A 27564-nucleotide genomic window follows, 5' to 3' on the forward strand; every position below is an offset into this window, starting at 1 on the left:
TAAATTCAATGTGATAGGTATATTAATGAAATAATAATAATAATGATACCAAATAATCACTGTTCTTCATTGGCCATCGACTGAAGTCTTTTCACCCTTAATGAAATAATATGAAAAATTAACTATATAGTATATATTGTATAGATAGAGTATATTCTTTCAATGACAATTATTAGCTACCTGTTAATGACTTCCTGGAATAAGTAGGAAGTGGTAGTAACAATCAATCACAATACACTAATGTTATGGTGTGTCATAACGAATAGGATTGGCTAGTTTCGTCCATTTGAGTTTTCCATCAATATTTTTATGTTATAGCAACAGTGTTTTTGTTGTTTGTGTGTGTATAGCAACGATATATAGCGGTTCCGAAATATCGTGCTTTATACGAATAGCCTATACCTGAAGCAAATATGAAGCAATTCTTTTTAGAACGCCTGATAATTGTTGCCCTCTTAAAAAAGAGGTTTTATATTCGAGTGGTAAATATAATTTTTGCCAATACCTACCTAGTTATCAATTTTAAAATTGAAATTATTTTTAATGACAATAACTTATTTTGGATTGACTCGGTCTTAATAATATTTCAATTGATTGCAGTTACATAGACACCTTCCAGGAAAATTAGAATAAATATTAGGTTTTCAGAGCGCATAATAACAATTCTACAACATTTTCGAAGTTGAAACCAAGAAAAGTCTTTTGATTCAGTAATTGAAATCACCAGCCATATTTACGGAACCCCTAGTTAACAATTCTACCAACTATTCGAATAATATAGGTCTTTAGTTTTTCGATTTTTGTTCAAGAATATCCTACTTTTTTGAGTTATGCAAAATTACAATATTATGATGTAAGAATTTGAATAATTGCAAAATTATATGCATGATTATACTGAAGTCAATTGTTTGAGAAATGTTTTTTTATGATTTTAAAATCTATGGAATGGGCGAATATCTCTTAACGAACAAGTGTTCTATTTGATTTTCGAAAACTACACATTTACACAGATCGAGAATTTCGTGGGGAATTAAAAAATATTTGTCATTATGATGAATGATTCGAAAAGTAGGGCAAATTGAAAGGGTTTTTCTTCGATCACCATCTAGAATAAAATCCATTATTTTCTAGGATTAAACGTAATCAAAATTCAATAATATAATTTGATATATTGAAATAATAGTAAAATTCCGTAGAAATCAATAATTCTGAGGATAAGAGGTCTAGGGGTATCAGATAACTAATTGTTATTTGGAATTCACAGAAATGCCTGCCTTTATTTTTAAAAACAAAGCAGAGAGGGAGAAATCAACGAAAAATTTGATGGAAAAGTCCAAACTGCAGGTAATGCAGGTGTATGTCCACCTGGCACCTGAAAACATACTGCCCTACTGTATATACACATATACATACACTTCGTAACGATGTGACAAGAACTTGCAATGAGCAACTAACAAAATAATGATTTTCACTTATAGGGATATGCTCACAAGGGAAAGTTTCAGTATTATTAGGGCACCACCGGAAATATTAAGCTAACGAAGAATTGTTTTAGGCATTATATACAACGCCATGATGGAATCATGTGGAATGAAAACTATGAAATATGCGTTTTTTACTTTCAATTTAATATTTGCGGTGAGTTATTTGTAGTTTTTTTTTCGATGTGATATTTTAGTTTTTTCATAATTTTTTTTGGTGATATCGCTGAGGTCTGGTTTTCTTACACCTTTGCCTGCTTCACATATCTTATTATCCTTAGAAGGATTGGACTATTTTTTTTAAATATCATCACATTTGTGTAGGTTCATCAACTGATAAGTAGATTTGAAACTGATGCACTAAAATTATAGATTCGATCGAAAAAAATTGGAATGAATGTATCTGCTCTCGTATTTTTTTTTCATACAATGAAGTGATTAGAATAAACTTTTGGTTGGACCGTATTTTTCAAAATTTAAATTTGCGCGCTCATTCGAACGAAACATATTAGTTAAGTTTGGTAATGAGCAAAATTAGTTCGATGGTTCTGGCTTCAGTCTAATACGAAATTTTGTTATTGACAAAATACTCTTCCAATCAGGTTTTACTGAAATTTTGTGTGTATTTAGAGTTGATTGAAAAAGTGAGCTTTAACACGGAAGAATTAAGTTTTTATGATCTAATAACTTTCATCTGAATCGACAAATATACAAAGTGTTAGTTAATAAGTGCAACAACGTTCAGCAGGTAATTCTGCATGAAAAACAATGACAATTCGCTATATGATTTTTATTCGCAAATGGTTCGTATTCCAAGATACGGGATGTTGAAGTTTTTTTTTAAAATGAATATTTATTCATCGGTGGATATATTCAAATGAAATATGATGATTTTCAAGAGGTATTTATTGACATGCTATTGAGAATTTTATGTCCATCATATGAATAATGATCTTTTTTTTTTGGTACGCCACTGAGATATTTCAAATTGAAAATTAGTTTTGAATTCCCCGTACAATTTTTTTTCGTATAGTGCTTCGTTTTTAAGCAGAAAATAAAAGGCATTAACGCGTATTTTTCTTTTCTTTAACCAATTATCTATAATATCAGATAGTTCTTAATGATGTATTGAAGTCAATATGTTTAATTTTTTTGGATACGAAAGAAATTGCAATAGATTTTTGTCACAAATTGAACGGGCAATTAAGAAATAATTTTTAATTTGAAATACCTCAGTGTATCATTTTTTTCTTTCAAAAAATTGAGACCAATAAATAAAAGGACGTAGCTCAAGGGGTTTCCGTGCGCCAGGGTTACGTCTTGACTTCTTCAGCATGGGGGCATTAACATTTATTTGATTCATGCATGTGAAAGATTAATGAATATGGAAAATATCAGAGCGATCATAGGTATCTATCAGTATCTATTTCTCGTCAAGTCGAAGAACGTAATTTTTTTCCAAAAAAATGAACCAATAATTATTTTATTTTTTTTTGACATCGGCGCTCAATAAAAATCGGACCCTCTTCCGATTTATATAAGTTTATTTGCGCTTTCAAGATGATAAAGACCTTTATTATTATTACTTTTATCGCAAGTCCGAGGTTTTTTATTTTTTTTTAATCTATCCGCTTTGTCACCCCTTGTTTGGCCATCTGTGATTTTTGCATTCGTCATCGCTATTCACTTACTCCACTCTTCACCATGACATAATTTCATAATAAAGCACACATTCAAAGATAGAATTGATGCAGACGTTTCCGTGTATGACTTGGCAAAACTTGTTATATGGGATAAAATGATTTTAAGCTCCTTTGAATAAGTTCGCTGTGCGTTGTTCCCTTTCTAACAATTCTGATTCCAGTAGTCAGCTCAGGAAGATCATTCTCAATTCTGAACTTAATAGGAAAATTTTCGGGGAGTAAGCTGTCTCAAACGGAACTGTCCAGTTTGGGAATTGAAAATGTACAAAATTGCCAATCTTCTTTCGTTTAATCTCAGAAATGTTTGAGAGAAACGGACGGTTATATGTTTTGCACCAGGGAACGGACCAAACTTGCTACGCCCCTGAATAAATATGTAGTAAGTTTTTGATTCTAACTTCAACACCCGGTATCAATTCAATTCAATCTTTATTAATCCTCCAAGACATAATATAATGTATAGAACATGTCAACATGAGAATAATTACAATCAAAGTAAAAAGGAAATTGTTATAAAATTCAAAATAAAATTATTCAAACAGAGTATGAAAAATAAAAATTACGAATCGGAATTATCGATCGGAATTCAAAGTATTTGTGAACAAAAGTTATACATATAGCAAACTGTCATTATTTTTCATGCAGAATCATCTCCTGAAGTTATTTACCATATATTTTTTTTTAATATCTGAATTTCAATAAAAAGATCGACCTCTCTCATGGTTTGTAGCAGATATACCTAAATGACGTCAAAAATTTCAAAGAACAAATCAGTCTGTGTTTCTAGAGGGTCTAATTTTGAAATGAAATTCATCGAAACTTCATCTCCTTGCCAGACAGAAAAAGAAGTATTTATATATGAATGAGATTTGCACTAGTATCAAGTGTTCTTAATTTTCTTTCACCCTTGTGTGCTTTTCTCCTTGCTGATTTTGTTGTCGTGGTAGCGTTTTCACCCGTAAGATTATAATTATCATTTCAGCTGACTGGTATTACGATAATAGCTGCAGGAGCTATAGTTATAGCGAGCACTAATGATTATAATCATTTTCTTGATCCAGTTGTGTTAACATTATGCATAATTATGATTGTAGTTGGTTCCGTCGTATTCCTTATTGCTTCGATGGGATGTTTGGGTGCTATCCGAGAATCGTATTGTCTACTTATTTCCGTAAGTTTTTCATTACCTATTATTTTTATAAATACCTGAAACTAGAGCTAAACCGATTCGCAAATTATGATATGATAAACAAACATTAAATTGAAAACGTACAATGTTGCGATGACAATGAATATAATTTATTGATTTAATTATTTACCCTGTTCATATATGTATATGTATATCTAAATAAGAAGGTAATAAATGTACCTACATATGGAATTAGATCTCTATTCAATATAAGAAATTTACTTATATTATATACTTGTTCGATTGTTGTTAGTTCCATTGTAATGTTTATTAAGTATGTTTTTTATATACTTTACAAGCTTGAAAAAGGGCATTGCCCGAAACGTGGCCTATCAAATGACAGTTTAAATTTTTAAACAATAAATATATTCAGAAACAACCCTGAAATCAAATTTCACCATACAATAATGAATATAATATTCTTCATTGATGAGTCCAGATCTAATGGATAAGGAGCTTTGAATTGTTGAAAAATATTTATCCGGCATTTGAAACTGGGTTCAGGAATTTTGTCAAACGGTATGAAATAATGAAGCATGTTGTAAAAATGCAGTGTTTTCAACTATAGAAATTCTGTTTTATCTGCTTATTTCTGCCCTTTAGAATAGTTCTAAAAATATGCGGAAACTTAATAACAAATAGTCAAGAAATCGAGAGCACCTATTGCTACGATTCTACTGAATACTTTATTTTTGCAGAAAAGTCCAAATTTTAGTATATAGTTTCCTAGGTAGTTAAGAATTTTGAAATATTCATTAGATATTATTTCGGTTCGAGAAACCCCTGGTTCGAATTTCACCGTTGGATATTCATTTGAAATGTTTTACATTGATACTTTTTTCATTTGTTTTTATTACAAATTGAACTTAATTTCATTCTGTATTGTAGAAGCCTTTCTAATTGATTTTCTTGTAGTTTGCTGTGTGCCTTGTGATCATAATTATAATTGAAATAGTTGTTGGAGTAACAGCATCTGTTTATCAAAATGACTTTGTGAAAGGTCTTAATGAGTCAATAGCAAATTACGGAAAAAATGAAATTGACAGGGAAAACTGGGATACAATTCAAAAGGAGGTGAGTGTTTTGGTGTTCATAATAATGTTGTAACCACTTGGATAAAATCATAAAAATGATTAAGTTAAACTCAAAACTGTCGGATTGATTTAGTGGTAAGGTAATAGAGCTGTCCCTCTAAAACGTCGACTATCTCTTAAATCGAGTTGAATAACTTCGTTGAAAAAAATGTCTAGATATACTGGGTGATTCAATTGGTAAATGGGCGGAAGCTCAGTGTAGATAGTGCACACTGAGGCGAATCACAGTAACCTTTATTTGAAGGGTCTATCTCTCTTTATAATCAAGATACAGAGAGTTTTATTGATTTTGTGAATTTCATTGATTACCCGCACTTTCGAACCCCCCTATATATTTTCCTGATATTTGTTCATTCTCGGAGACAACTATTTCATACAGACTGATTTTTTTGAGGTCCGTCCTATGAAATATATTGATGAATAAGATTTAATCCAAAAAACACCCTGTTTATCAAAATTCCTTGAATTTGATACGATATTCCAATAAACAAGAAAAAACTGAAGGGATCAAGGTATTTCTCGAACTTTTTCTAGATTTTAATTCTCAATAAATTTAGTCAAACCTGAATTTACACACAAAATTTCAAAAAAATTAAATTTTATTGGGTAAGTATTATTTTTGAAATTTTGGGAGTTCCATTCTATCGTTCATTCGTGTCGAGTAAACTTCTGATTTTAAGTAACCTCGAACAAAATAGTCGATAGGATTCAAGTCGGGGCTCCTTGAAGGCCAGTTATGAGGTCCACATTTTATCGTTTTTTTAGTGGTGATATAACTAATTGAAATCATTTCAGGTTTCTACCAACAAACACCTCTGCGAACCTCTGCATTTCAATATGTTTCAATTTTGTTACCCAAAAAATTAAATTAAATAGGTAAAATTAATAAATATCGAATGGAATTTAATTTTTTTGAAATTTTGTTTATTGCGCGTTGATGTCTGAATATCATACTATAATATGGTCAAACCTGAATATTCAGACAACGCGCAATAACATATAACACGCCATATACATATTATTTAAATATAGTCTAAGGGTGTGACTAGATTTATGGAGTATTAAAATCGCATGCGGAAGTTCGAAAAATACCTCGCTCCCATTAGTTTTTCTCCTTTATTTCCTTTTGATATACATGAAGTTTTTTTGGGTTCAATCTTATTTATCAATTTTTCCTAGGCCCCATCTGAAAAAAAAATCAGTTGCTATGTCTGTATGAAGTAGTTGTTTCCGAGAATCAACATACCAAATACCTACCATGAAAATATATAGGGTGTTTCAAAAGTTATGGGTAATTAAAGAAATTGACAAAATCAATAAAACACTGTATAGGTAGATACCATGATTCTAAAGAGATCGACACTTCAAATATAGGTTATTCTGAATCACCTCAGTGTCTCATTTACCAATGAATCACCCTGTATATCGCGTAAGTCCTTTTAGCTTGAGAACCAGTTTAATTGATTTTGAAGGCAGAAAATCAAAAAGTAGCTTCGAAAAAAATATAGTTTCTCGAAAACTTTATTATCTACCTACCAAAATTAAATTGACATGAGGTGTGAAGTTACGATGGTACTGAATACTGATATTAATAATTTTCACCGCAAAGCTCACTTCTTATGGCTTCTAAAGTTATGATTTTTTGTGCTCCATCATTTCGTCACAATGTCTGTGTTTCGAATTTTGAGACGGAAAAAATTTCAAATGATGAGATTCTACCTTATGTTTCGATCGGAAGGACCTAGAAACTTGAAATTTTCAGAGTAGTTTCGGGTATTGAAAGCGTTGTAAATAGGCGCACAATCTGACAAGGGGGTTCCGTAAATAAAGTCGTTCGATTTTTTCCCGTTTTGAAAGAATATTCTATTAGATAGAAGTGATAAAAAACATTATTGTTTAGATATGTAACTTGTGAATGTTTCAGTTAAAATGCTGTGGTATCGAAGGACCAATCAGCTGGCAAGGACAAAATGTGCCTAAGAGTTGTTGTTATGACGATAACGATGAATCTCTAGCTCCATCTAAATACTGCTCAGACCAGTCATTTGGGAAATTCATGTATTCAGAAGGATGCATTGAAAAATTGAGGATGGGAGTAAAGTCAAATTCCAAAATTTTAATTGGAGTTGGTATAGGCATTGCCTTAATAGAGGTGAGACTAACTCAATTATTATGAATAAAAGATATTTTTAATTTGTTTTATGATTACTTCGTTTTTATTCAATTGAATCTGATTCATTTTAATTTCAACTTTACAGGTTATTGGTATATTCATTTCTTGTTTCTTGGCCTGCACCATAAAAAGGGAAGAAAAGGAGACCTAATTAAAAATAAATGAGATATATTTGAGTGCAAGTGTGATATTTCCAATTTCTGATTTTTAATATGATATATTTTGAAGAAAATAGTTGCTGCTATCGAAATTTGATGTATTATTTCACAATTTCTAGAATCAATTTATTGCAAATCAAATTTGGTAGAGCTTGTGAGTAACAGGTATTCTTCCTAAAAAAAAGGTAAAGATAATAACAAGATTATAGATTATAATATATTGTTTATCTAAATATAAATGAGAATTCTTGAAATTTCAGTCAACAATTAGATATCAACATATATTAAAATAGAAATTTTGATTATCTAAATACTATACTTATTTTTTGTGATATTTCGATTGAGACTATATTATACATTTCCATACATAAAATAAATGAATCTTACAAGTTAGTATTCCATGAAAATCTACGTACAAACAGAATAATGAGATGACAAAGAAATATGTTGAGCTTAATGTATTTCTGATAAAATTTTATTGTCCCTAAAAAGATATTTCTTCACCTGTGAAAATACTAAATCCAATCACCACCCATATAGGTTTATAAGAATTTTGAAGGAAGAGTATGTCACAAAATATTACTACTAATGTAGATTTGTTTTTATGAGGAAAACTAATTCAATTTTCAAAAATTTCTTCAAGCTTCTAAACTAATGGAGTATTAAATTTTTAAGCTCACTTGTTGAGTGAAATTTTTGAATGGACGGGTCATTTATAGCAGTGATGATTGTCAATATGAAATAATAAATAGATCAGATTATGATTTTCTGATCAAAAAGAATTAATTCCTTTTGAGCATATGAAAAAAATTTCAAGATAATTGAAACAAATGAGGTGAAGAATGAATATTTTCTCCAAATGTATAAAAAAAATTACTGAAAGCAGACATACACATGTGCCCAATAGCTCAACATTTACACAGACAAATGGACATTTTTCTTCTCTTATATAGAGATAATGAATACTTCTAACTCTAGAATAACTTTGGTAGGTAAACTCTCTTAGAGAATTACATGTATATGAGTACAAATTTACATTTCACACAATGTTCTCAAGATCTCTTAAGGTATTCGAGATAATGTCATGGTTTAACAAATAAATAACTCAAATATATATGAATGCTTGAGGTACTAGTAATGACTGAAAGGGCCATCTTCATATACTAGAAATGCATGATGAGAGTCAATTCAGTCAAAAAATTGCACTCTTCAACTGAATATCTGAAAAAAAAAGAAAGTATTTCTTTTTATCTTCAATGATAAATTATTTTCAATGAAGTAATTCAAGACTTCGATTGAATTAAAAAAATAACAATTAATAAATGTAATATAAAGTTTCTTGCAACACAACTTATTTATATCTTCAGATTTCATCAGTCAATTTCTTCGGTTGAAATTGACAATGTTGAAGTATTTTCAATGCATTGTATTATAAAATCAATGAAGTTTATTTGGTATTGAAAGAATCATAAAATTTGCAGGAGTTCTGTATCCTTCAGAACAAAATATTATTTTATGTGTTTATCTCATTATTTTTTAATAACAAAGAGATAGATATATGAATGCAGAGGATGCAGAATCCCTGCAAGGTTCAAATATTTTTCAACAATGCACTGTATTGATTCAAGGGACTGAGCAATTCCATACAATATGAAAAGTACTATCATTATAAATATACATTTCCTTCTTTTAAATATGATGAAAATCAGAAAAAAATTTCATTAAAAAAATTGTGCGGAAAGTCTAAAATAAATAGTAGATGAAATCAGTTGTTGCTAATACTAAAGTGTGAATTTTATAGATACAATGATGAAGTGATTTGAATGAAACGGAAATATTCAAGAGATAAAATTTTGTAACATGTATTATTATAATGAAACAATAACCGAAAACGAAAGAGATTCAAACTAATAACGATTTATTTTTGATGATCATTTGAAAAAGCTAAGCTTACAAACATAACATGTAATGATTTATAATGGCCTCACATCATATTTACAAATATAACCTATGTTTCAACTAACCCATCTAGATTTCTGCAGTTCGATTTGGCTTTCCAAAGTTTTAGCTAGATATATCACAAGTAACTGGGAAAGAGCAACACCCAAAGCAATACCAGCGATGGTGTACAAGTTGCGTTCTGCCCAAACGCGAACAATTTCAATGCAACCTGAAGTCCACACCTTTTTGTTTGCCTCGGCAACCTAGAATCATAATTTATGAATAAACATATATGGATCAATTCAATTCATCATATGACAGTAAAACACAACTAGCAGTATTTCACTTACAGGCAGATTTTGTACTCCATAACCACACATAATATTCACCAACCCTGAACTTATATCAGTTGCATTAATACAACAAGAAAATGGAACACCACAATGTTCCACACTAGGCGAAGAACAGTTAAAATATTCATTTTTTGACCAATCCATATAACCTTCTGTACTCAATCCACAACATTGAAACTAAAAATAAGATTATATTTTCACCCTATCAGTTTAATTCCATATAATCTCAATATTACCTCCTGTTGAGCAAAATCAATAAAGTTTTGTAAGTCTAAATCGTCCCTATATGTATGAATAATCTTATCTGTGAAATTCTCTTCTAACATAGACTGCATAGAATGTGGAAATACAAAGCCCACAATTGCAACACCCATCTCCAGAAGAAAGAATATTAAAAGACACAGAGAATACTGAAACCAAAATAAATTTCATTACTTAAAATATTGATGTCATTAGAATGAATGGGAATTGATTAAAATAAAAAATTCAAGAGCTTTATATGTTATGATTACTTTTTGCAAGAATATGTTACTTACAAATTTCAGCAGACATGTATTCTCACGAAGTGCACCTACACATCCAGCAAAACTCACTACGAATACAATTGCTCCCATGATAATCATCACTAGGGAAATATTTAGTATTACATCGTAAACTGTATCTATTTTGACCCATCCAGTAATTTGCCATTTTTCTATAAATGCAAATGATCCAATACCGATTAATAGTCCTCCAAATAACTGTGAAATGACTAATAAATAACATGGATGAGTAATTCAATATAAACTTACCCAGAAAATGAAATTCAAAACAAAGATAAGGTATTTCACACATGAACTGATGTAAGTGAAATTACTGATAGGTGGTCTCCTATAGTCTCGAGGTCTTCTATGTGGAGTCATTTCGAATTATTGGAGAAATGAACAATTGTCAATATGGAATGAAACAGTCTCTGTTTCAAATAAATGTAATTCACTCAAAAATATATGGAATTTTTAATCGCAAGATTATGAGCAATTTTTTCAGTTTTCACACTATTTTATTAACCTCCATTTTGAAACATTTCATAATTTGAATGAAACTAGGAGGATATTGTGGTAGAATATGTTATCAATAATAATTATACTTTTCAATAACAAATCTGCAATCAATTAATGTCAAAATCAAAAAGTCAAAACATCAAATTAGAAAACAAATACAATTCATAGAATTACATTTGACATAAAATGAAAATTATTCATTCCCCGTACAACTACTATAGATCTTCGGATTTGGCAATTGAATAAAATAAATAAAATAATCAATTGTTATCCATATAACATTCACTCTTAAATCTGATAGAACTTGGAACAAAACAAAAAGAATATTTAAGAATTGATATGTGAATTACTTTCTATGATGTACTTGTCTTGTCATCCGTTCTTTCTACGTAACGTAACCTAACAAAATAGTTAGGTGAAGTGCGAGGAATTTGAGTAAATTTTAGCGAATTTCCAGATGAAAGACAGTGTTTGAGAATATTGACGATGGAGCAGGATTTGATATATTCAATTGTATACGTTCTTCTTTGTGCTGCTATAATTTATCCTCCTGCAGAATTCGTCAGTGCTGGTTTTACAATACCAGTTTTATTCTCCAAATTTTTGGGTTCAGAAAATGACTCCTTTATTCATTTTCATCTCAAACGCTCCTTAATTACCCTAATGACATACTCTTTACTTCCTTTTGGATACATTATAACTATAATTGTATTTGGGAATTTAGAGATGGTAGGTTTTATAACATGCAGGCTTTTACTAACATAAGATATAAATTAAAATATTTATAAAGGTTTTTCATCGAAATCGAATTGAATGGATGGATGAAAAAAAACTAATATTTTTATACATTGAATATATTTCATTTCACAGACAGCAAAGGGAAAAAAGTGACATATATGATTCCTAGATTAAGGAATCGTTTGATTCATCATTTAGACCAATCTACAATAATTTTATCACATCTCCTCCACCTCTTTAGTAAGAAAAAACAACATGGAATACTGTGATCTAGTGGGGTACCTAGTTTATTATCTTCCATATCTACTATTTTGTCTATTTTTCTAGGCTCAGTACCTCTTAGTTTTTAGTCTAACCCTTTAAATTTGATAGTAATAATTTTTTCCCAGATTTGTACTTTTGAGAAATAATACCACTTCTGTATGGTAGGTACATTGTTTTCTGCTTTTATTATAACTGGGAATGAAATTAATTTTCAATTCTAAATTTTCCAAAGAACAGTGCCAATAACAAGCTGGTCCCAATTGTATAGAGGAGTTCAACAAATTTTCATTATTAAAGAGTCTATTTTTGTACTTCCCCGTAATTATATTGTTGTTCTAGTTTGTCCTATGGTTTATGAAGAAATACATAGAATATTGAAATCTCTTCTTAGTCTCACCTTCAACTTATTTGTCCTCTTTTTGCTTTGTTGTTATCATATACCATAATGAAAATAAGAAAATTTTCTTCAAAGTTAATTAGGACGAAGTGAGTTTAAAATCAGGTCTGGAAATGAAATTGAAGTTGTTTCATAGACTTAGAATTTTTTTAAATATTCTGCTTTTTTTATAGGATATTCTTCTAGGCATTTGATTAATAAGATTTCCTGTCTTAATACAATTTCTATTTGAGCTCTTCAAATGTTCTGGACTTGTTAATGAATCTTGGAATGAAGATAGATAAAATAGGTTTCTAAAAATATAGTGGTTTGTAAGAATTATTGTTGATACTATTCATCTTGAAAAACTTCAATTCTTAAAAAAGTTAATGTGGTATTTAAATATGTATCAATAAATTCAGATTTTCAAACAATATTCAATGTTATATAGATTTTCATCCATTCAATTGTAGGAACTTTTTCAATAAAAAATAAATTCTACAGACGCAACTGTTGACACAGGTAGCTTTGTAGAGGGATTGGGTTCAAGCATTGATTTTAATCATGTAGAATCATGATGATTTTAATCGTCTATACCATTCCACATTTTCTGCTTGAAGTAAGTTTTTGTACTAAAAACTTTGAAGACTTGAAAGAAAACATAGGGTTTTCCATTGGAATGATTCAATTTAAAATTGTTACATTGGCAACACTGTTTTTGACATTTCTTATGTCATTTGCAACAACGTTTATTATTGAATTGTATTTTGAAAAAAATCAGTGCCCATTTGTGAATACTAAGAGAAATTTGAAAACAATTGATGAACGACATCATTCAGTTCAATCGTTGTATTATAGACAAATTTTAAAGTCGGCCCAAGTTCGGATAAGTACTCTTGTGTCGAGTAAAAAATTTCAGTTTCAAATTTGACTATAATACAACGAATATTTATTCAATTTCCTTGATAATATTGTCTATAAATTCTTCTTAAATTTCTCCCAGTATTCACAAATGAGCTCTGATCTTAATAAAACAATTCCTAAAAGTTGAAGCGTGCATCTTTCCATGATTGAGAGACATAACCAAAGATTTTACACAACAATAATTTTGGACAACCCACTGAATACAAATGTTATAAGGAATGTCAAAAAATAATAAACAATTATAAAATAAAGGTAACATGATTATATTTGTGTAGGCAATCTAATATAAATATCAACATTATGACATCATTCTTGTGACAAAACCTTCAGTATCTGATATATCTTTTGATATATACCTACCCATCTTCTTTGTCTAGAAATAGAATTCCAAATGACAAAATATCAAAACCAACCAAAAAAAAATAAATGATCGAAAACTGTACAAATTGAGGAAATGATAAACAAAATGAATGACTAAATTAACAAAAGTACGTTTCGGAATTGTTGTATTTTTTGATACAATTCTTCTTCATCACCATTTATAGTTAAAAAAAAATTATATATCAAAAAAATATATCTGATAGTGAAGCACAATGATGTCATAATTTTGATATTTTTAATAAACAGTGTTGCCATTATAACCATCTTGAAATGTATCATTCTTATTGCAAAGCAATTTATTTATGGAATATGTTGATGGAAATATTAGGTATACCTTCTGCAATAAAAGTAAAATACAGTAAAACCTCGATTATCCGTTCTCCTATTATCCGTTTTACTCTGTAATCCGTGCTCGTCGACATTTTCACTCATCCGTCTCCACGAGCAGACATCCACTCGATTATCCGGGATTCAATTCATTACGCATGCGCCATAGTAATAATTTGGTATAATTCGAAAATGTTTCAGTCGATGATGTTGAGGAATGGCTAAATTCGGATTTAAATGAACCCGGTTATCAGATACTGGATGATTCAGAAATCGCATCAAAATTTTCCCAACCTAACCACTGTATGGATATACAGACGATTAAAGTGTTGAAGAATTTTCCACGCAGGAAATAGTTATTCATAATACAAGTGCAGAAGGCATTGATATTCTTCCACGAGTTCAAAATTCAAAAACGAGCCACGAAGTGGCGAGTTTTTGAATGGGCGAGTGGTAGAATGAGCCTTCTGTACGAGTATTATACATTATTTTCTCTGATTCATTGCATTTTTATTGAAATTAATGAAATATTGCCATAAGTATCTTTTAGTGATTTTTGCATTGAAAAATGTTGGTGGGCAGAACTGATTTTTTCAAAGCAAATTGATGAATCGATAGATAAAGCCGTAGCAGAAAGTTTGGAGTACCAACATATAATAATAAAATATAACCATGAATCTGTGCGTTTCTGATATATTCCCGCACGATTTTCTTCTACAAGATGTGGAAGAATGAACGGAATAACCACAGAATTAGAGAAACACTGTTTCTGCCGAAGACGCGTTGAGATTTGCAAATGGTCTGATGCACTATTTAGAGCAGGAAAATGATACAGATTATATTGATGTCCTCCATTTGAGGAAAATTCGGGCTCACATTTATCTAAGGATGAATAATAAAAAGAGACAGACAAAAATTACATACTTTTTCAACTAAATATATACATTCGATGTATTATAGGTACCAATGCCATGATTTGTTCTTCATTTGTATATTTTTATATGATATTATGATTCTTTTGATTTTGTTCCTTAATAAATAATTGTACCCCATACATATCTCTAATTTTCATAGTTGTTGTTCGTATTTTGAGGAATTTCGATTGTCCGTGTTTTTCGATTATCCGGGAACCGTTTCCCCTCCATTAGGCCGGATGATCGAGGTTCTACTGTATAAAAAAAATAGTTGTTTCATTTCGTTACTATAGAAAATATTCTTATAGAGTCAACATATATTTTTACTCCGCTTAGGGCCGGTTTTTTCACATGCGAAGAAATGAATTTGTTCCTTCAGCGCAGTTTTTATCTATGGATATCTACGCAACAGAAATAAATTTATATCTTCGCATGTGAAAAACCGGCCCTCAATTGCAAAAATCATTTATGAAATATAATCGACTCGATAATATGAGAGTTCTGAGATTTATAATATGTTGAATAGTTTTGTGGTAATTAAATTTATTTTATCATTTTCATATGCTCATTTCATTCTGTTAGAAGATTCAGGAGAATAACCTGTTTATGTGATTTGAAGAACTGAATTATTTTTTGAAGATTTTTCCAACTTACTGTTATGAATAATCGTAATGCCGGTCAAAAAAATTTATTATATTTCTTTTTAAGATGCTAATAACGTGAGATTTATCTGGAAAGATGGAGATCTGTAGGCTTTCGTACATACAAGGATCGGAAGAAATCTCATTTATAAAATCACCTTTTTTCATACGATGAAAAAGGTTCTTTATCATCAGATACATTCGTTGCTAAAGGGGCCTTCACATTCCTTTTTGTATAATTCAACCGCAACTTCAACTTGGATTTAACTTCATTAATTCTAAGCTATAGTATGAACAAAATAATGAACTATTACTAAAATTTTTTTGTCATTCTCAACATAAGATGTTACAGCTTGAAATCTTCACACGTAGTGTTTTTGGAAACATCTACCTCACTCTCAGTTTGATGTTACCCATAGCAGCGTTATATCAAATAAAAGTATGGACAGATAATAATTATGAGGAGCATCCAATAGCAAAAAACTTGAGCAAATTTTGCAACAATGGCATGAATTGGAGAAGTATCCAGACAAATATAGATATAGAATTCCGCAGGTGAAACTTGAAATAACAAAATTATTAAGATTTCAAATTTCGAATTTTAGGCCAGAGAAAATGTACACGAAGACGAACCCACTCTCGTTTATAGCCATAACCGAAAACTGGATCTTGAAAATAACACCACTTACCATTTACCTGGCGCATCAATCAGATACCACTGTCACAGTGAAGACATCTCAAACCTATAATTTATCGCCCCAAACTTCCGATGAAATTCAGTATTTGAACATTGAAGTCAAATCCAGCCGTCCATCAGTGGAACCCTTCATCATAAGAATAAATTCGGAAAATTTCCTTAACTTACAGGATCGATTAACAAGGACGATCAATGTTATGCCGGATGTGAAGTTTCATAAAAATATCTTGGAACGATTCGTGGATGTTTTCAAAGAAAATATGAAAGAGAATCCACGATATGAATCAGCCAGTCAGGTACGTTAATCTTTTTGTTTATTTGGAACGAAGTTCCTCAAAAGCAGCTTGCGCTACGAGAAATCGCGTAAGGAAAAAACGTTATGCTCCCTGCTCCCTCTTTCTTTGAGCCTTTAAGCGTTGTCCATTACCAGTTCTACACTGTGTCCGTAAAGTATGAAACAAATCCATTTTTAGCTGAACAGACCATTTTAAGAAGTAATCCTGAAACACGTCGATTTTTGATTTTAATTTACCGTATGTTAAAATAATAATCTAATATACAGGATGAATTACTTTCGAGTAATGACGTCACCGTCATTTTTTCAAATGGAACACCTCCATTTTGTCTCAATTTTCCGATTACTCTAGCTGAGTTGATTCCAATTGGTACAGGGTGGACAAAAATACAATAGTTTTGTGTGTGCTCATAAAGTAACGCGTAACATTTATTAGTTAAATTAACAATATTATCAAAAATACTTATTGTCTAGCGGCAATTGGTTTGGTAACACCCTGTAGTTTGTTACACCAATTGGAATCAACATGAGATACATTATTGGAATCAGCTCAGCTAGAGTAGGAAAACTGAGACAAAATGGGGGTGTTCCATTAAAAAAAAATGACGGTGACGTCATTACTCGAAAGTAATTCACCCTGTATATTAGATTATTATTTTAAAATACGGTAAATTAAAATAAAACGTGTTTCAGGATTATTTCTTAAAATGGTCTGTTTAGCTAAAAATGAATTTGTTCCATACTTTACGGATACAGTGTATAATGGAATTGTCCATAATGAACAGTACTCATTAAGCGATGGGAGTTAAGGAATGGGAACAGAAGTCGAAGTTTGCGTTCTTGTGGAGAATCAATGGTCAAAGACTGGCCAAGTCACTTCTCTCTTACACGACAAGCTGGACTAAGAAGGTTTTTTCGCTCAGCAAACAGGAACTGAGGAAACTGACAGGCGCACTCACGGGAAATTTTTCCGAAAGAGATCATCTGAAAAACATGGAAAAAGCGTCTGAGGACACATGTCGATTCAGCCAAGAAAACAATGAGACAGCCAAACACTTGCTATGCGCATGTGAAGCTGAGAACCGGAAAAGGCTACAACACCCTGACTCTTGCTTTTCAAAGCCGGAACAAGATGTAGCCCCCAAAAAGGTTATAAATTCATTGACACTATTGCTGGACTGGTAAACAGCGCGGGGATGCACAATAGATGTTCATGTCAAAGTGCATGCAAGGTCTGATTATCTTTCGCCAGTGGCGTACCCAAGGGAGGGGATAAGGGGGATATATCCCCCCCAGAAGGAATATCCATTATATGTAACAACCTTATATATCACAATCTTATTATGAGTAAGCAAAATTCTTTGTCTGGGTACGCCACTGTCTTTCGCCCCTCGTCTAATCTAAATCCAACCCAAAGCATTTAGTTTATGAAGTGAATTGTTAAGTGAGAAGAGAATTAATAATTACTTATGATTATTTATCTCGTCTTAATTTCCTCTAATCACAAACGTGCAATTTTGAATTAAAAATGGTTTCTAGATGGAAAAACTGTATGACATCACTTGTCAGGAGAAATTGTTAAGGGAGGCCAAGATTTCCAGGTCCTTCTAGTTTATGTTGAATCCATGTTGTATTTTTTTGCTCATGCAATATTTCAGGGGTGGCCAACAAATATTGCGACGCCACTGCTTCCTCCGTTTGAGATTGAGATCAACTTTGAAAAATGTTTTATTTTCAGGTTTTCGAAACTTGTATAGGCTGCATGGAAGTTGCGCCAAATGTAAAAATACAAAAGATGTGTACTGATGAGACGAGTGCGCCTACAGATCCTTGCAGCCCTTGCTACTGTCAGCCTATGTGGTGTGCAGATTGCATGGCTAAATGGTTCGCATCCAGGCAAGACTCAAACAATCCATCTAGCTGGTTATCTTCAAAGTGTACATGTCCTATGTGTAGAGCCAAGTTTTGTTTATTGGACGTTTGTTATACGAGATCCACTGAGGAATGAGAAGAAAGGGAAAATACTTTTCTAATAACTTAAATTCTCAATAATTCTGTTGATAATGATATAGATCTAAATGAAGAGCATATTTTCCTATGCTTCCATAATATTTTATTTTAATAAATGTATTTATTTAATCTATTGATAAAATTATATAGTTCCTTGCATAACTTTCAATAATAAATATTTTAAATCATAATGATGTGTTACAATTACTTCCCAAATGGCTCCAGGCTCTGTCACCGGAAAATCAAAATATTGTGTCAATAAATCATAGCACCTATGCATAGCTTTTCAGGATTATAAATTTCAACTTGCAGAGGTGATTTTCCAGCACATTTTGGGGCGAAAAGTTTATACGGAGAAAAATTAATTACGACTTTACTTGTGAACAACAGGAGTTGAAATTTACAGAAAAAATTAATATTTTTTTGTATAGGTAGCCGAATTAACTGATGCACTATGAGTTTGAATAAAATTCTTTTTAACTAATAAAAAATGATTCCTGAGTACAACATTTGAAGTTAGATGTCTTTCATTCATTTGTTTTCTTAATGAGACTTGAAAAATTAAATAGCATTATTGAAAAGTCTATACTTACATTCTGCTCTATATGGACTTTCTCTGTAGGTGTTGTGGTTTACCGTGGCCATCGCGTCCGCCGGATATAAATCCCATAGATAATTTCGAATAGTGATTTGACTAGTTTCAATTGTGCCACATTGATTATTTCAGTAATGTGGAATTCATGTTGTATACCACATCTATTGCATTTATTTTTTGGTCTATAATGCATTCAATTGATTCATCTCAATATCATTTATAATGTTTATATCGGTTTTTTTACAGAATTTGGTTTTTGTGTTTGATTTGAATGTAAAGTTTTTTTTTGAAACTCATCAAGGACCAAATGAGTAAATAATTAGGTAATAGGAATGAGCGATTTGATTTTAGTGCATATTATTATTCGTTGTAAAAAAGTTTTTATTGTAATGCTAATGCATCATCATGAATCATTATATGAAATAAATGTTTCTTTATTGCAGAAATATTTCAGAATAGATTCAATACTAAAAAAAAATCACAGTATTTAATTCCTAAGTTTTTTTTGGTATTTAATTCCATACAAATAATTTCAAATAAAAATTGTTTATAGAAAAAATACTACAATATCTACATTTTATAATTATATATCTAAACACTTTTAGAAAATAAATACAATTCTCACAATTTATGTCGATAATGATGTAAAAGGACCATCTAAAAAATTTAAATATAATGAATGAACAAAGAATAAACATAGTTGAACAAATGGATATAATGAAGAGTGAGAAAGATAGGAAAATATGATTATTCAAAAAATAAACGAGGAACAAAGAATTAGGTAAGTATATGCAATATCTAGTTTTCAACTAGCACTATTCCACCACAGATAGAAATTGTTCTTCAAAACATATTTGATAAATTGTTGGAGTATGTAGGTACATATATTCCTTGTTTCTTGTGTCTCTATTAATCTGATGATTTCAAGCTTTGTGTTCATGAATCCCATACATTTGGGAGGTTGAATTGTGGTAAGAAACTATTTTCATTTTTTATCGCAAATTATTGAAATTACAAAATGTCAAATTGCGAATGTTCTTCGTATTTTACTATTCACCAAGACATTCCACGTACCTGCAAGTTCGAAAGACTGCAATAGATATGTAGGTACAGTATGATTCGAAAAAATATATTATCCGAAAGATAATAATGATGATTTTGCAGATTTGTCTTAATCTTTCCGACCAAATTAGTCTTCGAAATGAAACTTTCAAACGGAGTAACAATGTTGAAACATCTGATGTAACACTCGATTCTAGAATTGACAAGTTAGAATTGATCATCTCATACTTTGCATCTAATGCTCGAGTTTCTTTGGAAGCCCCAACAGAGTAAAATTTCTGGAAACTCCTTGTTTTCCAGATTCGAAGCTTGAAATCAACAGTTGGAACTGCCAACTCGAAAAGATGCTTTCTTTTTCAGTTTTCACATCCATATTTTTAGTGTAGAACCTCGAAGAATCTAATAACATTTTTTTCATTGAGGTTATTTTTTCATTTATGGAGGGAGATATCTGGTTTTCTCTCTTTCGAAAAATGTTTCACGGTGAGTCTCCAGAATGCTATCCTGAAATCTGGACTATAAAAAGCGTAAATGAAAGGATTTATTCCAGAATTGAACCATCCCAACCACGTCAAATAGGACATTATTAGAGCGTTGATGTCGTTGCTTGGCATGAACGGAGTCAGTAAGTAGAAAATGAAAAATGGAAGCCAACAAGCTATGAAGCCACCCATGACGATGCTAAGGGTTTGGGCAGTTTTGGTTTCTCTTCTGAACGAAGATACCCTGGAAGCTGGTTCGAATTTCAAGATTGTGCCATGGTCGAGATGCATTGAATCTGTTTGTGACCTGGTGCTGTTTACTGAGGATTTGTAGAAACTGGTTCCTCTGGTCGAAGTTAGTTTTTCTTCGTTGAAAGTGCTACTGTTGGATCTTAAAGATTTGGTTTTACTCCTGAAGGATTTGATCCTCCTGTCGTTGTAATTGAAGTTTCTGTCACTGGCGTGTGGTAGACTGCGAACGAAAGATTGAATTTAACATACAAATATATGCAACTAAAGCAGTTGATGTTTTGGAGAAATTATCTTTCAATGATTGAAACCAAGTTTGTTGGATTAGCGCTAAGAGGAAAATACATTACTTTGAGTGATTAACTTCTGAGTATTCTTTTATGATACCTACAAAGATAAAATATAATCTAGAACTTGAAAGAGAATGAATTATTCGGTATAATTCAATTTCTCATTTAGTCAGGATGAAGAACATCAAAAAACGGTAGGTAGGAATTGTTTTAAATGGTGATCAATGATCATAATATTATTTTATGGTGTTTAAGAAACAAAAACGAGTGTGGTGGCAATGTTCGTGATTTTTTTTGGTTTCCAAATTGAATTAAATTATCTGAATTAACTAAAATTTCTGTGAAAAAAAATTTTCATAAATCGAACAAAAATTTTCATAAATCGAACAAAAATTTTCATAAATCGAACAAAAATTTTTTTTCATATGTGTATATCGCAAAAAAAATTCACTCGAAATTATTGAGATGTTTCACTATTGTACTTTTTTTATACCTAACACGAATATGAAAACAGAATCGAAAAATATGATACCTACGTATCCTTCATTAAAGCCATTAATATCCTTGTACCTATAATTTTTACATTCTACAAGTATTACCTCAAGGTCGAGAATTTTACTCCCAACAGAGATTCATTGAAATTAGAGTGAAATCTTTTTTTGTTATAACTTTTTATTACTACATGGAAAATTTCGACAATCCTGTCAGAGGACCGAAGGAGAAATTTGGATGGCTTTAAATGAAGTTTTATATTTTTTGATGCTGTTTTCATATTCATATTCTTTTTCCAACATGTACGTGCGAAATAGAGGATACAATGCTGACACTAAAAAGGAGTGGAGCCCCTGGAGATGATGGAATTAGGACTGAATTGTTGAAAAATTTAAAACAGGAAATATCAATACCACTGATGTTATTGACCAACCTATGCTTTGAAACATCCAAATTTCCAAAAATTTTTAAGATAGGTATCATCAAGCCAGTATTTAAATCCAAAAATAAAAACATAGTGTCAAATTACAGATCGATATGCCTCATATCTAATGTAGCAAAGATCATCAAAAAACTAATGAAAAATCGTATTGTAAAGTTCTTAGAAAAAAACAGAATATTATCACAAAGACACTACGGATTCAGAGACGGAAAATCGACAGAGGATGCGATAACAGAATTAGTTGAGAGAATATATGGTTGGTTAGATGGAGAAAAGGTTGGTCTAGGTGTCTTTATAGATTTCGAAAAAGCGTTCGATACGGTTTCCCATGAAATTCTCCTCCATAAGATCCATCATTATAGTTTCCGTGGAAATGTATATGACTTAATCAAGGAGTACTTGACTGATAGAGTACAGTCTGTAAAAATAGATAGTCATATTAGTGAAAAAATATCCGTCGAGTATGTTATACCACAAGGAACCAGTTTTGTTCATTATTTATATGAACAGCTTACTCTTTATAAATGTGAAAGGCAAAATCATCAGTTTTGCAGATGATAATGCAATATTGTACGAAGACAGCTCCTGGGAAAACCTCAAGTCTAATTCTGAGAAAGATCTTTACAATTTAATGCAATGGTTCAAAAAAAAAGTTAACAATCAACATAAAAAAGACGAAATATTTACCATTCGCATGTTATGAAACAGGACTTTCAAATATGGGAAATTTAGAAATTGACAACAATATATCAATCCCTGAAGCTGAGTATATGAAGTATTTGGGTATAACAATTGACAGACAGCTGAAATGGGACAAGCACATAGGCAGCTTAGTGGGAAAACTAAGACGTCTTCTTTCAAGAGTCAGATACCTCAGAGAATACCTAGATGAAAGAAAACTGTAGATATTATATACTGCCCTTTGTCAATCTAATATAAAATATGAAATACTGGCCTGGGGTGGAGCATATCAATGATGTTGAGGTGGAGCAAAGATGGTTGTTACGAGTTATCCACAGAAAGCGACAGTTGTTTCCGTCAGAGGATCTGTATGCCATTTCGAAAACAATGAGCCCTCATAAATTAATTGTATTTCAGATACTAACTGCAATCTGTTCCAAAAAGATTAAACTCCAACTGAATACGTATAATTATGAAACTAGAAGAAGAAATACTCACTGCTGGGTTCCAAAAGCAAGGAAACGAATTGGTCAGAGAATTTACACCTATCTCGCCTCACGAAATTATAACGAGATTTCAAAGGAATTAAAAGAGATACAGAATGCTAAGGAACGAAAAGGCAGAATCAGGACATGGGTGAATGAGAAAGACAGACAATATTTCCACTTGCTTATCAATCCTTAATAGATGATTCTGGACAATGAATTACATATGTTCCTGGGAAAAAATATTGGTACCTTGATTTCTTAGTTCTTACATACTTTTGCTCTATCTTTTATTCTCAAGTGGAAATATAAGGGAATTTTGGTTTATTTTTATGTATGTTTGGAGGAGTTTATATTTTATGTAGATTAAGATATACTGTAAATCTTTGAAGAATTGTAAATTATTAATCGCGTATAGGCTCTTGCCTCTGCTCATTATTATTCTTGTTGGGTGGAAAAAAAGTGCAATGGTGAAACATTTCAACAATTTCGGGTGGATTTTTTTTGGATGTGGACTGTGGACATGTAATCACGTTGAACACAGTGTTTCTCGCTTATGCTTCGAAAATGAAGGCAAAAAAGATTTTCCTGGTGTTATCTGTGCGACTATATCTGTTTGTACAGTTTATGATGAAACACCCTGTTTAGTAGGGAGCACTAATGCCCGCCACTCACGAAGCGTTTTTTCGAGCGTTTGGTAGCAAGCGTCGAAGAGATTCCAGTCAGACAGCTCGGGACACGGCCGTACGACTGTAAATCAGAGTATGAACTTGACTGCCCGACTGGAATCTCTTCGTCGCTTGCTACCAAACGCTCGAAAAAACGCTTCGTGAGTGGCGGGCATAAGTAGCCAGACTGACAATTCAATCAGTGGTCCCGGGATGTAACATTGCATTCCACGAGACATGGTGCACCATAAAAATTTACTCTGAACCTGAACGCCATATACACCACATGGGCTTCAATCATTGAGGGATTCACTGAACAAATAATGTAAACATATTTTAAATTTTAACTAACCTGGTTGTACGGAGACAGATTTCTTCACCTTCTGAAGAGCCTCTTTCAGGATCTGATTCGTCCCTAGATTGAAGCACTAATTTGTGATTTTTCTGAAAAATATTAGCATTATAAGAAACATAAAATCACTTTTCAAGTGGTTGACTTGACCTAAGTAGATAAATGTTTGTTACTTAATAAGGATTTCACAAAATATTTTTGATTCTGAGGAATGAAAATGGGAAAACCATTTTCCTTCTTCCAAACAATGCTGAATAATAACTAGTGGGTTTTGAGCGACATAAGACCCAATTTTTTTGGTTGAAATGAAACTAAACTTGAAAATTTCAATTGCATGATTGAATATACAGGGTAATAATATTTTATGCCTCAGTGATGTATTTTGTTTATTTACCGAAATAAACTCCATTATTATTATTATCTATTATTCACTGCGATGGCCCATTAAACGTTTATGGAAAACTAATCAGAATTTTGTACCGAAAATTTGCATATTAGAGTTTGCTCTTTCTCCATGAAAGCTTTATAATATTAATAATTGGCAATGTCGAAAATGAAAAACGGTCCTCTACGCCACCATAAGAAACTCACTAACTCATGAACCGTTGAGTTTATACAAAAGTTATGGCATATTGCTGAAATTGTCATCAAATGAGCTATTTAATCATGCAATAATAAACTAGGTGAGCCATTTGAAATAAGAAAGAAGTTGTCTGTTTCCGGTATTACCGGAATTGTCTCAAATCCCCATATGCAAATTTTCAGCACAAAATCATGATTATTTTTCCGTAAACATCTAATAGGTCATCGCGGTAAATCACCCTGTATATTCACCTCGAAAAAAATTATTGATATACATATTCAATGTGTAAAATAGGACTCACTTTTGAATGAGCGTCTATATGCTCCAGTTTATCATGTCTTTGTGCTACTACGCATGAAATACGCATGTAAACGTATAGCATAACTACCATTGGTATGAAAAAGGAGCCCATTGCCGAAAAGATGACGTAACCCGTATTCTTGTTGTATCTGCAAGTTTTGTCTTCGTGTCTTCCTGGTTCGTACCTGAAAATTAAATATAGTACCTATATATTTTTTGATTGTCATCAATGCACAACTGCTTTGACTTGAGATTCAAAAAGATATGTCGGAGTTTATGACCAATAATTGGACAACAATATAATTTATACAGGATGTTCTTTGATTGGAGGTATAAAAAAAATGAGAGATTTCTTGGATAATTTTAAGAAAGAGAAAAGTCCTATAAACATGGGTCCGGAAAAGCTTTGTTTCGAGATGAAGGGTGTTTCTTGCAGTCCTAATCTTTTGTAATGATTATACCAATTTATCGAATTTCTTCATTAATCGCCTCTACAGATTGGGTAAAATAGTAAGTAACAAAACTTAAAATTAATTTATTCATTACAGCTTAATAACCGGATCTTTATAATAATTTGGATTTTCCTGTGGATTACTAGAGAATATTTTGAAAATTTTTTCTTAAAATCGATAGCAGATAGACAAAACTACAAGAAACCAAATAGTGTAGTACTGGATCAAAGTTTCTTTCAAATTTTTCTGAACTACCAGTAGTTCACCAAAAAGAAGTTCTGGAGGAAAGAAAAAATATAAACCCTGTAAATTTGCATTCAAAGTTAGCATATCACATATGACAACTTTAAATTGAAATATCTATACCAAATTTAAGTTGAATATCTTGTGAAAGAAAAGCCCTATTAGAAAAAAGGGAAAACCCTTTATCTCGAAAAAAAAAGCGTTTTCGACCCCATGTTTATAGAACTTTTTTTTTTTGTTAAAATGAATCTGCCATTTTTGTTTGTACTCTAAATTTAGTATACCGGGTGATTTTTTTAATTGAGTCAGTCAAAAATCTCGCAAAGGAAACACCTTACGGAAAAATGTATCGAATAAAATATTGATGGTTTTGAGGAGGAAGTCCTCTTATGCTAATATCATAACATAATACGTCAGTATTTTCCTAATAAATAAAATTCTGATGTCACTCCAGAAGTTCCGGGCCTGGCTCATAGATGGCATTACCAATGTCATTGCCATACCCCTTTTTTCTCGTTAGAGAAAAGCTTCAAAAGATGTGTGTCATAATTTCGGAACATAAAGTTAAGTCTTGAATAATATATTGTAAGTTAAGCTACGTTATATTTTTGTTGTCCGAAAAATGGATAAAAACGAGTTTGAGATTTACCGCCAAAATTGCCATCGAAAAAGTGCAAGAAAAGATGAATATTTAAATCTTTAGCGGTTTTTTCCATAAAAATATCAATTATAAGTAAATAAAATATCCTACAAATGTCTCCCACTAAGTTCTTTTGTTCGATAAACCTTTCTGACTCAAACGAAATTTGAAATTGGCGTATTTTTCTGTCTCTTTGAAAACCCAACTTTTTAAGTAGTTTCACACCAAAATTTCGTGACGGAACATCGAAAAAAGCAAAAAAGGTAAAATTTCATTTTGGCGGTTTTTTACATATAATTTGGAAAATATCAATTTTTCGTGAATGATTTTTCATTAACTTATGATGATTTTATAGTTGAACCCATTTGGATTTTATTTCAGTGGAAAAGTGGGTTTTGTAGAGGCAGATAAAATACTTACGTCAATTATCAATTATCGTTTGAGCTAGAGTAATTTATCGGACAAAAAACCTTAATTGAAAAAATTTTAGGAGATTTTATAAATTTTTTTTTGTATAAAGAGGCCATTCACTAAAATTGATATTTTTGGAGTTGTATGCAAAAAACCGCCAAAAATAGTAATTTACGTAACAAGTCCGGAAAAAAACATTTTCGGGCGTGTTGCGTACAATATTTTTTCGACAACCGTGTAGAATAACACTATCGCTGCTGCTTTTCATATTTTATTGCGATTGCGATCAAAAAACATGCAAATTTTTGACAAACTAATTTCATATGAACTGTCAGCCGTTTTCTCGGTTTCTATGGTAATGATCAACTGCATTTATTAAAAATATACCTACCAAGATTTTCATATTCGTAATGACACAAACGACGTGATTCTTTTTCG

General features: G+C 31.3%; 4 protein-coding genes across 6 annotated transcripts in view; 2 read left to right on the forward strand and 2 right to left on the reverse strand.

The window, feature by feature from the left end:
- Positions 1-1522: 1522 nt before the first annotated feature.
- LOC123681164 (leukocyte surface antigen CD53-like) lies at positions 1523-7864 on the forward strand. The gene is made up of 5 exons (XM_045619403.1): positions 1523-1638; positions 4167-4355; positions 5289-5447; positions 7392-7619; positions 7726-7864. The coding sequence occupies exons 1-5, from the start codon at positions 1573-1575 to the stop codon at positions 7789-7791; spliced, it is 708 nt and encodes a 235-aa protein (XP_045475359.1). The 5' UTR covers positions 1523-1572; the 3' UTR covers positions 7792-7864.
- LOC123681163 (tetraspanin-33-like) lies at positions 7792-11253 on the reverse strand. Of its 2 annotated transcripts, none has more exons than XM_045619400.1 (6): positions 10884-11253; positions 10629-10832; positions 10329-10502; positions 10090-10269; positions 9823-10002; positions 7792-7972 (listed from the first exon to the last, which is right to left on the reverse strand). In XM_045619400.1, the coding sequence occupies exons 1-6, from the start codon at positions 10992-10994 to the stop codon at positions 7925-7927; spliced, it is 897 nt and encodes a 298-aa protein (XP_045475356.1). In that variant the 5' UTR covers positions 10995-11253; the 3' UTR covers positions 7792-7924. The 2 variants fall into 2 exon arrangements, with proteins under 2 accessions (XP_045475356.1, XP_045475357.1); XM_045619401.1 differs by lacking the exon at positions 7792-7972 and adding an exon at positions 8002-9019 and having other exon boundaries at positions 10884-11251.
- A 263-nt stretch (positions 11254-11516) lies between these two features.
- On the forward strand, positions 11517-18890 carry LOC123681161 (E3 ubiquitin-protein ligase TM129). Of its 2 annotated transcripts, none has more exons than XM_045619398.1 (4): positions 11517-11861; positions 16041-16252; positions 16303-16690; positions 18428-18890. In XM_045619398.1, exons 1-4 carry the CDS (start codon positions 11619-11621, stop codon positions 18695-18697), a joined length of 1113 nt encoding a protein of 370 aa, XP_045475354.1. In that variant the 5' UTR covers positions 11517-11618; the 3' UTR covers positions 18698-18890. The 2 variants fall into 2 exon arrangements, with proteins under 2 accessions (XP_045475354.1, XP_045475355.1); XM_045619399.1 differs by having other exon boundaries at positions 11518-11861; positions 16050-16252.
- A 991-nt stretch (positions 18891-19881) lies between these two features.
- LOC123681165 (octopamine receptor 1-like) overlaps positions 19882-27564 on the reverse strand; it is a 67986-nt gene continuing 60303 nt past the window's right edge. The window contains exons 4-6 of the mRNA XM_045619404.1: positions 25382-25565; positions 24498-24589; positions 19882-21310 (exon numbers count right to left, since the gene is read on the reverse strand). Coding sequence (XP_045475360.1) covers positions 20788-21310; positions 24498-24589; positions 25382-25565 — 799 coding nt within the window. The 3' untranslated portion in view covers positions 19882-20787. The remainder of the gene's footprint in view (positions 21311-24497; positions 24590-25381; positions 25566-27564) is intronic.

Source organism: Harmonia axyridis, chromosome 5, assembly GCF_914767665.1.
Source record: "Harmonia axyridis chromosome 5, icHarAxyr1.1, whole genome shotgun sequence".
NCBI lineage: Eukaryota > Metazoa > Arthropoda > Insecta > Coleoptera > Coccinellidae > Harmonia > Harmonia axyridis.

Coding starts and splice junctions, on each gene's coding strand:
- LOC123681164 (XM_045619403.1), top strand. CDS start 1,573: ATGATGGAATCATGTGGAATGAAAACTATGAAATATGCGTTTTTTACT. Junction 4,356..5,288: donor CGTATTGTCTACTTATTTCC/GTAAGTTTTTCA, acceptor ATTTTCTTGTAG/TTTGCTGTGTGCCTTGTGAT. Junction 5,448..7,391: donor GGGATACAATTCAAAAGGAG/GTGAGTGTTTTG, acceptor TGAATGTTTCAG/TTAAAATGCTGTGGTATCGA.
- LOC123681161 (XM_045619398.1), top strand. CDS start 11,619: ATGGAGCAGGATTTGATATATTCAATTGTATACGTTCTTCTTTGTGCT. Junction 11,862..16,040: donor TATTTGGGAATTTAGAGATG/GTAGGTTTTATA, acceptor TCTCAACATAAG/ATGTTACAGCTTGAAATCTT. Junction 16,253..16,302: donor ATAGATATAGAATTCCGCAG/GTGAAACTTGAA, acceptor TTCGAATTTTAG/GCCAGAGAAAATGTACACGA.
- LOC123681163 (XM_045619400.1), bottom strand. CDS start 10,994: ATGACTCCACATAGAAGACCTCGAGACTATAGGAGACCACCTATCAGT. Junction 10,003..10,089: donor ATGGAGTACAAAATCTGCCT/GTAAGTGAAATA, acceptor TTATGATTCTAG/GTTGCCGAGGCAAACAAAAA. Junction 7,973..9,822: donor AACTGCAGAAATCTAGATGG/GTTAGTTGAAAC, acceptor CCTTTTTTTTAG/GAAGAATACCTGTTACTCAC.